Source organism: Hoplias malabaricus, chromosome X2 (assembly GCF_029633855.1).
Source record: "Hoplias malabaricus isolate fHopMal1 chromosome X2, fHopMal1.hap1, whole genome shotgun sequence".
Lineage (NCBI taxonomy): Eukaryota > Metazoa > Chordata > Actinopteri > Characiformes > Erythrinidae > Hoplias > Hoplias malabaricus.
This window is the reverse complement of record NC_089819.1, coordinates 35,013,730-35,028,427: the sequence shown is the minus strand read 5'-3', so window position 1 is coordinate 35,028,427 and position 14,698 is coordinate 35,013,730. Positions and strand designations below refer to the sequence as shown.

Below are 14,698 nucleotides of genomic sequence, written 5' to 3'. Positions count from 1 at the left end.
TTTTTATTATTGTAGTGTACTTTATAGTATTTGTTGTTTTATATTGTTGCTAGAAACTGCATTTCTAGCAGTTTTCACTAAAGTTAAAATAATCCAATGTAAGAATGGGCTTTTTTGTCTCCTGAGCATGCCCTATGTTTGCAAACATTTTTTAAACAGAGGTCGGCAACTGGCACTGCAACATGTTGTGCAATTGGGGTATCTATGGTTAGTCACGCAAAGGTCATATTCCATAGAGCCCTTATTCCAGTTTTAGAAATCTGGGTCTATGTTGTGTCCATGATTTTCCCAATACCACTCATTAACTGCCCAGTTCTGGTGTATTAGCTGTTATATATATTATGCAGGGGACATGGAAACCAATTGAGCTGTTTTGGAATTCAGTTTAGCGATGGCTGTGGCATCACCAGTGATTGAACTTGCTATGTTCAATTGATAGGGCCATTGACTAGACTTTTGTGCCTTATTTTTATTAGGAAGAATATCACTGTTTTGTAACTGTTTCAGTTTTTCAGAGAAATGAATGTGAGTCTCACCAGTGGTCCCAGTGTATACGAGACCCAGAGAGGCATGAGAATATCTTTGCTGTATCCACTGATGTAGGAAAATTGATGCAGTATGCAATAGTCAGCCTTCTGTAAAACTCGAGGGACTCCATATGGCAGGTGAAGTCTCTTAAGGGTTTGATCTGTCAGGACACATTAATTTATTATTTGTTCAAAATCATACATAGTTCAAACTAAATGGTAAAATCAGATAAAATGTCTTAAACAGATTTACATACTGGAACTGAAGCTTAAGAGTAGTTCGTTGAATATTTTCACCTGAAATGCATAAACATTAAACTGAACTACAGCAATATACTACAGTAGAATTATCAGCATTAATTCAGATGTACAATCATTAATGATTATAATAATCAGCACTAATTCAGAGGTAAAGCAAATCTTAATATTTGAAAAAATATCAGAAAACTGATTCACTTAAATTAATTTAAATGTAAAGTGTAAACACTTTTGGTATAGATATAACATAAACAACCTACATTTATTTGCTATAAAACTTTAAGAAACACATTAAAAAATATATTTATACACAACTGAACTGTAAACAACAGAAGCTTTGCTATTGTACTGCCACAATGTTTCTCAAGTTGCTGCTGTGTTGTCTGGATTTTGATAATCCGTTTCTCTTGTGTTTACTTGTCTGCTTTGTGTGTTTACCCCTTCCTATTTTCTCCATAAATGTTTCTTGCTATTCTGCATGTATATCCTGTCACACAGGTTCTTTCACTACAGATCTGTTAGTATGAGCAACAGTGTAAACCTTGTCTTCTGTGTACAGGCTGCAGGCACAGCCTAGTTGGTCAGAAGGAGAAAGAGTTGTACTGGAGCAGGTGGAGGCAGCAGAAATCTCAGCAGGATAGACAGGATTGTGTGGTGGATTCCTCAGGAGATGGTTGAGACTCCCATGGGTGCCGTTATTTGGAGCTGGAGGAATGCCCAGCAGGTCTAAATGGAGTGAAATAAAAAGTATTTATTTTTTATTTTAATGATTTAACTTGTAAGTTACTTAACTCCCTCAAAAACTAGAAGTGGTACTTCAGATGTCTTTGAGGAAGCATGCACATACACGTTTTCACAGCAACATATTGTGTTAATGGGGAAGACCAACTTCTAAGTGGAATTAGCAATTAATTAAACTGGGGAGAAACTTGGATGAAATACATTTATTTTAAAGGAAATTTTGCTAGTATGGACTAATGGACTACTCCCGTGAAGGTTGGAGCAATAAGACAAATTCAGAAGAAATTTGAGTTGGAGTTCCGGGCGGTTTGGAACATGCATGGAACAGAACACCCCTGTCCCCCCACTCTTAGGAGGGTTAAAAGAAGAGGGTGGACACGGGATGTAGACTTGTATGTCACAGAGATACCGTGAGTTTGAAGGGTATATATGGGCCTGGGGGGAGGAGTTTTGGCTGTGGTCCAACGCCCAAATTTCAGTTATTATATAACTCCAGTAAGCACTGAAGATATGGATAAATATATATTCAGTGGTGTTAATGTCTGAAATTCAATAATGGTCAAATGATAACTGTATCTGACGTCACTGATCACAATTATGGTGACGTCACTTGGGGTGGGGATTTGAGAGAGAGAGCCTTGCTGTCAACCTCTACATTATACCTCTACTCAAATGAACTGAAATAAACTGCAAGCAGATTCCATTTCAGCAAAGACCACTCACCACACAGGAGGTTATAAACTTCAATGTTTTCAAAGGGAGCAACAGTGGTGTTGAATTTTATTCCTGGTCCATATCCCATGAAAATGGCCTGAAAACAACCACAATTTAAGACACTGAAAATTGCTTCAAATCTTTAGATTTTGATTAAAATATTCTACACAGCTTCATCAGTTACATTTTCTGACCATCGTGTAAACCTTAATTATTTGTTTGCATCATTTAATATAGTAAAAAATTTGGATTTCATTAATTTTACAATTTTCTAGTTTTCATTTCTGCTTTTCAACATCCAAAATTCAGGAAAAATTAAATATATGTCAAATGGTGTTAGGATGTTTTTGCATGGTGACTTTAAGCTCATGTGCAGCTGCCCTAGGGCATTCAATTTTGTTACATTTTGTTTGATCTCACTGTTCTATGGAGTTTATATAAGATGATACAGTCCACAGTGCACCTCAAGGTAGCATGTGTATGGAAAAGTAAAAGCACAGAAATAAAATCTCTGTTGCTACAGCAGCACTAAGGTCAGTCAACAGAAAGCAGTGTAGTCTAAAAATACCTCACCAGACAGAAAAAGTCAACAGTGTGTCTCTCACCCTCTACGTTAAGGCGTCCAGCGAAGTTAAAAGAAAAAAAAATTAAACACATTAATTATTTCACCACTACTTTTCCTGTATTTTTCTCTGTAGTAACCAGGAAAAAACCTATTATGTTGCATCACCGAGTTGGCTCAAGTTATTATGTGTCATCCTATATCAGTCAGTCTTGTCCTGACCGTGCTTTAAGAAAATAAATGACTGATACAGGCCAAACATCGTTCATTCATTATCTGTAACCGCTTATCCAGTTCAGGGTCACGGTGGGTCCAGAGCCTAATTGGAATCATCGGGCGCAAGGCAGGAATACACCCTGGAGGGTGCGCCAGTCCTTCACAGGGCACAGGCCAAACATAACACTGATTAAGTCTTCATTACTGTTAAGGGGCCTGTTTTCACCTGGCACTGATCTTTATATTTAGTTTGGATTTCACTTGTACACATAAAATTCCATGTGTAAACACCCCCAAGATTCACTGAGATTACAATCGGATCTCTCAAACAATGTTTTGGAGCTTGTCAAAGACAAATCCCATCCACATTTAAGATAAGTGTAAACAGAATGCATATTCCATGTCTGGATGTACATTGAAACACTCAGGTTGATAGGCAGCAGGGAGAATTCAGGTGTGTTATGCTTCCTGGAGATAAGTGGCCAGATTTTTCACAAATGAACTTGCATATTTGTCATTGTACAGAAAGGAATGAGAGTAATCCTTTGCCCGTGAAACCTGATACAATTACTTCCCACCAATCTTCACTTCTCTATCAAGCCTAAAAATGTCTCTGGAAAGTTGTGGCACCGACCACAGCAGAAATCACAGCAGCTGTAACACACAGCCTTTTTCTGATGCAGAAATAATGTATACTGTGCTTTTTAGGTGGCAATATAAAATCGGATCACATCTGGTCAGGCTGGGGATGTATTTTAATGGCAAATGCAAACAGAGATTAAAGTACATCCAGATATCTTTCAGATAAAACTCTCATAATAATGTCAGGCGTAAATAGGCCTGAGATTATCTGGAGAAGCCTGCAAACAGCAACAAAACCAAACACAAGTCCACTCAAACAATAACAAGCAACAAGTTTTAGTTGTTTTGTCGAAGTGGCTGACAAAGAATGATGCCCATCAGTATTGAGAAATTGTAGGAAGTACACTTTTAACTACGTTCTCAATAGAGATACTGTACTGCCTCACTTATGTACTTTTAGTAAACGTTAAATAAGCTAGTTTTGCCATTCACCCACATCTTTCCTCAGGGGAATAATATATTGCAGACATTCCTGTAAAACCACAGAATGAAATACAGACCAGACCAGTCCATCACCACAGACACAAACATTCTCTGACAAAGTATAGCCTGTCATCTACAGTTTCTTCCATGTGATTTTATATAAAGTGCAAATGTGAAAAAGGTAAATTCTGTTGTATCTCACACTCTGAAAAAGTTTATTTGGAGAACCAAGAGTGGCTTTTTATAGAACCTCCAAATAAAGTAAAGGTTTTACATGTTTGAAAGGAGAACTGTACACCCAAGCCAAGAACCACTCAGAAATATGGGGCCATGTTTATAAAACATGCTTGAATCTATTTTCACATTCGTTATTATGTTTTCTTCAAGAACCATTAACAATTCCATTTACAGTTTCCATTTCACAGTTATCTTACTATTTAAATTTGTCATTCCACTCTTACTGCAATGAATCAGTTGTATTGTTTACAAACCAAAAACTGCATTCATGAAAGGAGAAAACTGCATTTGTATTTTACTATATATATATATATATATATATATATATATATATATATATATATATATATATATATATGTGTATGTGTGTGTGTGTGTGTGTGTTTTTTTACCTTTTCATGCTGTCATGTTCAAGTTCATGTCATGAAAACAATGTTACTAAAAAAATAGTCTAATGAGTCTATTTTGTTTACTCAAACACTACCACAAGGTACTGCCAGGGCCGTCACTAGACGTGAATGATTAGGGGGTTAAGCTTTAACCAAGGGGGTCAGGGGTAATTGCCACATAGCAGCAAATTTCTTTGATGATTAAGCAAAGCCACAAGGAACTACTACCTTTATTAAACAAAAAATGTAGAATATACATCTACAGGTAGAAAAACACAAAAGAGTGTAAAAGACAGTCTCATTCTCATTATATTATCAGATGTCCAGTGAAAATGTCATTGCTTATTTATGTCTTACACTCTAATTAATGTTAATCTATATGAAAAGATCTAATGTGATTTTAATGTATAAATCACAAGTCATTTAAAAATGACTAAAACAGGTCTAACGACATCCATGTGCACTGCTAATGTAATAAAAAAAAAAAAAAAAAAAAAAAAAAAAAAAAAACTTATATTAACTTTAAAAATATTTTGAAAAATTGCAGTGATTTACATTGAATGTTTGACAGATCTGCTGATGAATAGCCTACTATAATGTGATGAGTAGGTCGGTTTGATCATGAAGTCAGTTTTAGTGAACAAGTGAATTTTTAGGGTGCACCCATCCTATTTTATTTTGTTTTACAGTATATAGAGCACCATTCAGTATCTTTCAGATCCTAGCTGAATGCAAACATATCCTCACACTAAAGTTCCAACATCTAGTCTAAAGTAACTAACTGTTGCAAAGGTGGGAAGGGAGACTACTGTATATTCACAGCCTTAAATTCAAAAGAAATCATGGACAAACTGTTGTCCAAAAATATTTAGCATTATTGTGTAGTTTATTCAGAATGAAAATACAGTAAACCCTGGCAGGTGCTCAGCAGGCGGTGCTGTTAGTGAGTAATATGTGTTGTTGAATCCTGCAGAAGTATGTGGGTTCCTCTGAGAGAGAGAGAGAGACTAAATAGAGACAAAAAAAAAAAAAAAAACAGCCACATGGAAAACACAACACTTACTTGTGTTTACAAGCGAAGTGTAGTTCCAGAAATCCAACCCAGTTTAAAATAACAAACAAAACATCTTCTGTATGTGTCCTAATTACAACCAGAGAACAACACATACAAAAGTTTGTTTGTAGGATAATAAAATAGGTAATAAAATAATCAGAACAAAATGATGTGTAAGTCATTTCTACCCCATTAAGTATTTAATTGAATGTAGTACAAACACTGCATAACGTGGTAACTAAGAAACATTTTTTATTGTTTCTTGCAAAATAAATGCCAATTTTAAATGTGATTCCAGCAACACATTCCAAAAGTTGGAACAGAGTTATCTTTAGCAATGTTTTACAGTACTTTTTTTTTAGCAACACTGTAAACAATTGGAAACTGGGGAGACCAATTGCTGTAGGTCTGGAAGTGAAATGTTTTCTCATGTGCTTTACTACACCCTACACCATCACAGATATAGGCTTTTCAACTGTGTGCTTTTAAAAAAAGGTGGACTGTCCCTTATACTCAGAAGAGTCAATGATTTCCAAATAAAATTTTCAAATTTTAATTCTGGTGACTACAGGACATTTTTCCACTCTGCCTCAGTCGATCTTTAATAAGCTCAGGTCCAGTAAAGGCAACAGCATTTCTGGGTCTTGTTAGGATTTGTTTTATCCTTCTCATGATTGAGTTTTCAGTGAGGAGTTTGGTGTGTTCTCCCCATGTCCACGTGGGTTTCCTCCCATGGTCCAAAAACCTACAGTTTCCTCCCATGGTCAAAAAACACATATTGGTAGGTGGATTGGCGACTCAAAAGTGTCTGTAGGTGTGAGTGTGTTTGCCCTGTTAAGGACTGGTGCCCCCTCCAGGGTGTGTCTCTGCTCTCACTGATTCCGGTTAGGCTCTTGACCCTCTGCGAACCCTGAACTGGATAAGCGGTTACAGACAATGAATGAATGAATGATTGAATGATTGAGTTTATATGATTGAGCCCATGCAGTGATTTCCATTACAGATTCATGTCAATTTATCAGTTGATGTTAACCAATTTTTGGCTTTGCCCCTTGCAAGCAGAGATTTATCCAAGAGTCTCTGAATCTCTTATTAATATTGAAATCTTATTAATTCATTCATTTGCCATTTTAAGTTGAGAAAATATGATTCTTGAATTTGTCATGCAGTCCTTCACAGAAAGGTAAACCCCACCCCATTTTTATTTCTGAAAGGTTCAGCAACTTTGGGATGGTCTTTTTATACCCCATAATATTATTGACCTACTGCTAAATACCTGTATTATTTCAGTCTCAAAATGGACAAAAAGAATTAAAAAATAAATAAATAAATAAAAATAATATTTCACAATTTAAACATGACATACTTTGTATTATTTTCAACGACATATATTTTTTAATGATTTGCTCATCACTTCTGCTTTATTTACATTGTGAACAGATATACTGTCCCTGACTTTACATCTACAAGGTGGACCAATGAGGTAGGTGTGTCTAACAGAGAGACAAGTGGGTGGGCATTGTTTAAAAATTCCAGCAGTATTGCTGTCTCTGATCCACTCATACCAGCACAACACACATCGTACACATCACCACGACATCAAGGATACACCACCCAAATCATTTCAGTGATTTTCAATCAGTTTTCTTTGTACTATTTTCAATATAGGCTTTTAAATTATTTGCACTTCATTGCATTTGTTTTTAATTTCCATTTTGCACAGTGTCACAACATTTTCAACTTTTTTGAAAATGGTCTTTGTAAATAAAATGAACTGCACCTCAATATATTGTGATTTTATATGACTTCTTGTAGTGTGATATAATGATTTAGCCTTGTACTGCAAAGTAAGTATCTGCTGTACAATACAGTTTAAATGTAAGCGATGCTAGTCAAATGGTCATTATGGCAGTAAGTTGTTGATTTTTCAGGAGACTTTCTTCTGAGAACATTACTCTCCTGAGCTCAGTGAATTCTAGCATAGTACCGTGATAGGATGCCAAGTGTAAAGTCGGGGGATTAAGGTGTGAGGTTGTTTTCAGGAGTTGGGCTTGGCCCTTTAGTTCCAGAGAAAGGAACTCTTCATGCTTCGGCATACCAAGAGATTTTGGATAATTTCATGCTCTCAACATTGTGGGAACAGTTTGGGGATGGCCCGTTCCTGTTCCAACATGATTGTGCACCAGTGTATAAGGCAAGGTTCATAAAGACATGAATGAACGAGTTTGGTGCAAACAAAATTGACAGGCCTGCACAGAGTCCTGACTTCAACTTAATATTACACCTTTGGGATGAGGCCTTCTCATCCAACATCAGTATCTGACCTCACAAATGCGCTTCTGGGAGAAAGGTCAAAAACAACACATTTCTAAACCTTGTGGAAAGCCTACCCAGAAGAACTGAAACAGTAATAGCTGCAAAGGGTGGGCTGACATCACATTAAACACTATGAATTAAAAATGGGATGTCACTCAAGTTCGAAAGTGTGCAAACGCAGACAAGTAAATATGTTTGGCAATATAGAGTAAGTCCCTTGCAAAAGGAAGTAGTAGTTGAAAGGAAAATAATGACAAAGCAGGAGTCTCCCAAGATTGAACTTTGCAGAGAGAGAATGCCATACATAAAAACCATGCAAGAACTGGCCGCAAACACACACACACACACAAAAATCAAGCTCTAATCTCAATTCAGATGTGAAAAACCCCCCACAAATGTTTCTATCTGAAAAGACAACTCAAGTCTGAATGTTCTGTCAAAAAGCTCACACTGAGAAAAGGAAAAAGCATAGAAAAGAAAAATATTTTTAAATCAAACAAAGAAGCTGCTGTTGTACTCCAGACAATGGACTGACTGACCCAAAGCCCCCAAGGACTTCAACATATCTAAATATGCTTAGGATTAGTTACATCTTGAGAATTAAATAAGCATCCAACATCAATGAGAAAACTTACAAGATGGACACAACATTGAAAAAAAATATTCTCATAGACTACTGATTCATTATTTATTAATTATTTTGCTTATTAATGTTCTTAATGCTGTAAAATGAATACTATGTACTTAATGGTATTATTGATTAGAAACTGTGGTAAACTCATTCATTCATTATCTGTAACCGCTTATCCAATTCAGGGTCGTGGTGGGTCCAGAGCCTACCTGGAATCATTGGGCGTAAGGCGGGAATACACCCTGGAGGGGGCGCCATTCCTTCACAGGGCAACACAGACACACACACATTCACTCACACCTACGGACACTTTTGAGTCGCCAATCCACCTACTAACGTGTGTTTTTGGACTGTGGGAGGAAACCGGAGCACCCGGAGGAAACCCACGCAGACACGGGGAGAACACACCAACTCCTCACAGACATTCACCCGGAGTGGGAATCGAACCCACAGACTGCGACACTACCTGCTGCGCCACCGTGAAACTGTGGTAAATTCAAGTTAGTCAAATTCTGTGGTAAATTCAAGTTAGTCAAATTCTCCAGAGTATGACTCCAGAAAACAAGGAGACATGAGTAACAAAATAGACGTCACCGTAGTTTAACCATAGTAACAGCATTAAAAAGTTTAGGAATAATGAGCGTGTGATGATGTATGGTGACCTACATCTAGCCCATTATTTAGGCATTGAAATGTTTAAACAGAATGTTATTTTATATTATGATGTTTTGCTCACTAAGATGGCTTGCGCCCTGACAAAAGGCCCAAATGTCACACACACACACACACACACACACACACACATATATATCAATTTCTATATAATCATTAAAAAAATAGTCAATAAAGTAATATATATATATATATATATAATACAGTACATGTAATATAATATATAATACAGTATATATAACATTATATAAATACAGTATATATGTAATTTGTATGAAATATATCCTGCCACGTACACGCTGACTAATTCGAACAGACATTGCACAGGATTAAGTTGTATTAAATGCAATAGATTTTTGTGATCATGTTTGTGAAAGCATGGGAAAGGTTCTGTATTTTTTTCCTTTAGTTGTCTCTCTAACCCCAAAGGAGTACTACAAATATTTAAACGGTGTACTAAAGTGTCTTCTGCTAAAACAACATTCCACTTTGGGCAAGAATGAACAGGCATAACATGATAGTTATATTTGCTTCCTAATAAAAGTCTTTTTGCACATAGGTACTTGCAGTTGTAGTGTTTATTTTGCTCCAACACACTTAAGCCTAAAAAAAGCAGCATTTCTTTATTATGAATTAATTGTGGTTTATATGTTGGCAATGTTTAGTGAGACTTTTTTAATAATAGTACTAACTGAGTTAGTCCTGAACAAAGCTGTGTACATTTTATAGACTCACCATTCCCCTCTACCACTGGCTTCCAGTAGGAAGACCTGAAGTCAACCCAGACAACATTTCATACTTCCCAGTTTAAAAGTTATATAGATATTCAGGAATAACTGATTTTTTTTTTGATGCAGGAGAATTACATTGAGGGTAATGTACGCTGCCATATATACTATATGAACATATGTGTGTAGACACCCCTCATTTAAACTCAATCAATATTTTAAACACAGACATATAAATGTACACAAACAGTATGTACAGTCACCAAAGGAAAGCATAAAAAGAAATAGGACTCCCTGGTAAACATTCCACAAGCTGATGGTCAGTACCAATTGTCAGTTAGAGCAGTATAAAGCTCTTGAAAAGTGTAGTGCAGTGTTCTCTAATGTCAATATGCTCAATACCAAATGTTAGAGGAATTAAACAATAAAAAAAAATAAAAGCAATGGTTTGTGTAGAAATTGACCTGCATTCTTTGGAATGAGAGAGGACCATCTAATACCCTTGGGATGAGTTTCTGTGGTGTTTGTGAACCAGAATTAATCAATCATCAGTACCTGACCTTAAAAATGCTCTCATGACTGAATGCAATCAAATCCTTTCCAGAAGAAGCTGCTATTACCTATTTATATCCTTGTGATATATATGATTCTGGGGAACAACAGCAAAACAAATCCACCCCTCGCTAAACATGCTCTTTTAGAAGATTCCAAATGCTTCGAGATGCAGTTTCTCTCCCCTCTCCTTTACAATGCATGTGGTTCATTCTCCCCTGTTCTTCCCCATCCCATTTCCTGTACATGAACACAAACACCCACTGTTGCTGACTGGCTGGAGCAGCATTTTGATGCTCAGTCCAAGCAAAATTTGTTTCACATTTACAGAGCAAGAGCTGAATAAAAACCCCAGACCTCTGTCCAGAGTGCAAAAGAGCCAGAAGATCTAGCAAACACAGAGGAAACATTTGCTGAATTTTACACAGTGTAATGGATTGAAACTATAGACTGCAACTTTAATATTCAAAGAAATATTGGATAACAAGTGTCAGCATACAAATAGTGAGAGATTAATTTTCACTGACAAACACACTGGAAAAGGCTGTGCACCAAAGGGTTGTTGGGTCAGAGAGAAGGGGAAATGAGAGAATTACACAAACTGAGAATGACACCTGTCTATATATATATCATCATGGAATTTGAAATGTGTGTAAAGACAGAAAGCTAGTCTAATCATTTCTGTTCTCCTAAGCAGATGTGTCTAATTTTAGTATTGACTCCAGATATGGCATGCACTTGGCACTGTGGCTTTTCTTTAGAACTACCAAGCCCTAGGCCTAAGGAGACAGCTGGAACATTTCTGTGAGCATTTAAAGGCATGCAGGTATAAGAAAGTTACACCACTCCAACCAATGCAGAGAACACAGTTCAACGCTAGGGGATTTTATGCACTTCTAGATGACATATGGCATTGAGCACTGACCTTAAGTGTATGGGAAACAGTTTTCAATAAGGGTACATTAATTCACCATACTTAAGACAGTAAAAATAAATAGTATTGTAATGTCATAATTAACTATTAAATCATGATATGGAACAAAAGTAAATATCATTACCTAGCATCCTTTTAGGATTTTATAAGATACTAATATAAAGTTCCTTCTTGGATCACCACCTTAACGTGGTGGAGGGGTTTGCGTGCCTGCGTGAGCCTAGGAGCTATGTTGTCGGGGGCAATAGCCCCTGGTAGGGTCTCCCAAGGCAAATTGGTCCTAGGTGATGGGCCAGACAAAGAGTGATCCATAAAGACACGAATGAAAAAGTTAATAACGAGGACACAGCCTCCCTTGCCCGGAGCAGGGTTACCGGGGCCTCACCCTGGAGCCAGGCCTGGAGGAGGGGCTCCTTGGCGAGCGCCTGGTGGCCGGACTTTCAGCTATGGAGTCCGGCCGGGCTTAGCCCGAAGGAGATACATGGGTCCACTCTCCCATGGGCCCACCACCTGTGGGAGAGGTAGTAATCCGGGTCTGGTGCATTGTGGATCGGGTGGTGGTCGGGGTTGGGGGCCCTGGCGTTCCGATCCTCGGTTACTGAAACTGGCTTTTGGAACATGGAACGTAACCTCTCTGGTGGGAAAAGAGCCTGAGCTGGTGCGCAAGGTTGAGAGGTACCGACTAGATATAGTTGGGCTCACCTCGACACACATTATGGGCTCTGGAACCAATCTCCTCGAGAGGGGCTGGATGCTCTTTCACTCTGGAGTTGCCCAGGCTCGTCTATCACTGGGGCTGAAGTGGCCAAGGTGGTAGGGAAACTCCTTGGAGGTAGGGCCCCGGGGGTGGATGAGGTTCACCCCGGGTTCCTCAAGGCTCTGGATGTTGTGGGGCTGTCCTGGTTGACACGTCTTTGCAACATCGCGTGGACATCGGGGGCAGTGCCTCTGGACTGGCAGACTGGGGTGGTGGTTCCCCTTTTTAAAAAGGGGGATCGGAGGGTGTGTTCCAACTATAGGGGGATCACACTCCTCAGCCTCCCCTGTAAGGTCTATGCAGGGGTACTGGAGAAGAGAGTCCGACCGATAGTTGAACCTCGGATCCAGGAGGAACAATGCGGATTCCGCCCCGGTCGTGGAACACAGGACCAGCTCTTTACCCTCGCTAGGATCCTGGAGGGTGCATGGGAGTTTGCTCAACCAGTCTACATGTGTTTTGTGGATCTGGAGAAGGCATTCGACCGTGTCCCTCGGGGTATTCTGTGGGGGGTGCTCAGGGAGTATGGGGTACTGGGCTCTTTGTTACGAGCTATCCAGTCCCTGTACAAACAGAGCAGGAGTCTGGTTCGTATGGCTGGCAGTAAGTCCGACTGGTTTCCAGTCGGAGTTGGACTCCGTCAGGGCTGCCCGTTGTCACCGGTTCTGTTCACAATTTTTATGGACAGAATGGTGTCCGGTTTGGTGGTCTCAGGATCCCATGTCTGCTTTTTGCAGATGATGTGGTCTTGTTGGCTTCATCGAGCCGGGACCTCCAGCTCTTGCTGGACCAGTTTGCAGCCGAGTGTGAAGCGGTAGGGATGAGGATCAGTACCTCCAAGTCTGAGTCCATGGTACTCAGTCGGAAAAGGGTGGAGTGCTCTCTCCAGGTTGGAAGTGAGATCCTGCCTCAAGTGGAGGAGTTTAAATACCTCGGGGTCTTGTTCACGAGTGAGGGAAAGATGGAGCATGAGATTGACAGGCGGATCGGTGCAGCGTCAGCAGTAATGCGGGCTCTGTACCGGTCCGTTGTGGTGAAGAAAGAGCTGAGCAGAAAAGCAAAGCTCTCGATTTACCGTTCAATCTACGTCCCAACCCTCACCTATGGTCACGAGCTTTGGGTAGTGACCGAAAGAACAAGATCGCGGATACAAGCGGCTGAAATTATTTTTCTCCGCAGGATGTCTGGACTCTCCCTTAGAGACAGGGTTAGGAGCTCGGACATCCGGGAGAGACTCGGAGTGGAGCCGCTGCTCCTCCACATCGGAGAGGAGCCAGTTGAGGTGGTTCGGGCATCTGGTTTGGATGCCTCCTGGACACCTTCCTGGAGAGGTGTTCCGGGCATGTCCAACGGGGAGGAGGCCCCGGGGCAGACCAAGAACACGCTGGAGAGACTATATGTCTCGACTGGCCTGGGAACGCCTCGGTATACCCCCAGAGGAGCTGGCGTCGGTGGCTGAGGAGAGGGAGGTCTGGGTTTCTTTGCTCCGACTGCTTCCCCTGCGACCCGGACTTGGATAAGCGGTGGATAATGGATGGATGGATGGATAATATAAAGCTAGTTCTCATTTCTATCATTAATTAATGATAAATTAAGTCTTTATTTAATCATTAAGTAATGCTTAATACTCTCTTAAAGGGAATGTTTAAAACGGTAAGAAAACAGAAGCTCTGCACCTTTTAAGGTGGAATGATATGTGTTAGGGGATAAAAAAACGAATGTTGTTTGTATGTGGCTGCAGTCTCTAAGTCTGTAAGTTTTTATTCACTGTCTGAATTACTACAGTAACCCATTTGTAACCAGATTTGTTTAGTTTTTTAGCACTTTTTGATAAAGCAGTTGGCCATCTATTGAATTTGGAGACATTTCCACCTTATGTAATTAGAAACAGCAAAAATCTGTCAATATTACACAACTACGGAGCAGGAATAAGCAATATCCTCATCTTGGTTCATGCTCCTCAAAGTGTGGAATGCTTGCCGTTGTTTTAAAACTTGAGATGCCTTTTCTCTGCCATGAGCAGAGAGATAGAACGAGAGAGCGAGAGAGAGAGAGAGAGAGAGAGACAGAAAGTCTAGCATAATGAACCGATAATTTTTTTACCCATTTACTGACACTGGGGTTTCATAAATACAGACTGGTTTCAAGCAAGCAAACAGACTGGACATCTAGCAAATGGTGAGGAAACATCCTCAGATCTTTTATTAATTAATATTTTTAATGTCACATTTAACTGCTGTTAATTAATGTAACCTTATTGTAAAGTGTTAACCCATTGTGAGTACAGCTTAATAATGAATACAAACCTTTGGACATATAGTGAGTCATATATAGTCCATATATTC

The 14,698-nt window shown here is 39.2% G+C and overlaps 1 protein-coding gene across 1 annotated transcript in view; it reads right to left on the bottom strand.

The window, feature by feature from the left end:
- LOC136676223 (ectonucleotide pyrophosphatase/phosphodiesterase family member 1-like) overlaps positions 1 to 14,698 on the bottom strand; it is a 115,961-nt gene that overhangs the window by 7,787 nt on the left and 93,476 nt on the right. The window contains exons 17-20 of the mRNA XM_066653069.1: positions 2,250 to 2,337; positions 1,327 to 1,511; positions 785 to 824; positions 537 to 688 (exon numbers count right to left, since the gene is read on the bottom strand). Coding sequence (XP_066509166.1) covers positions 537 to 688; positions 785 to 824; positions 1,327 to 1,511; positions 2,250 to 2,337 — 465 coding nt within the window. The remainder of the gene's footprint in view (positions 1 to 536; positions 689 to 784; positions 825 to 1,326; positions 1,512 to 2,249; positions 2,338 to 14,698) is intronic.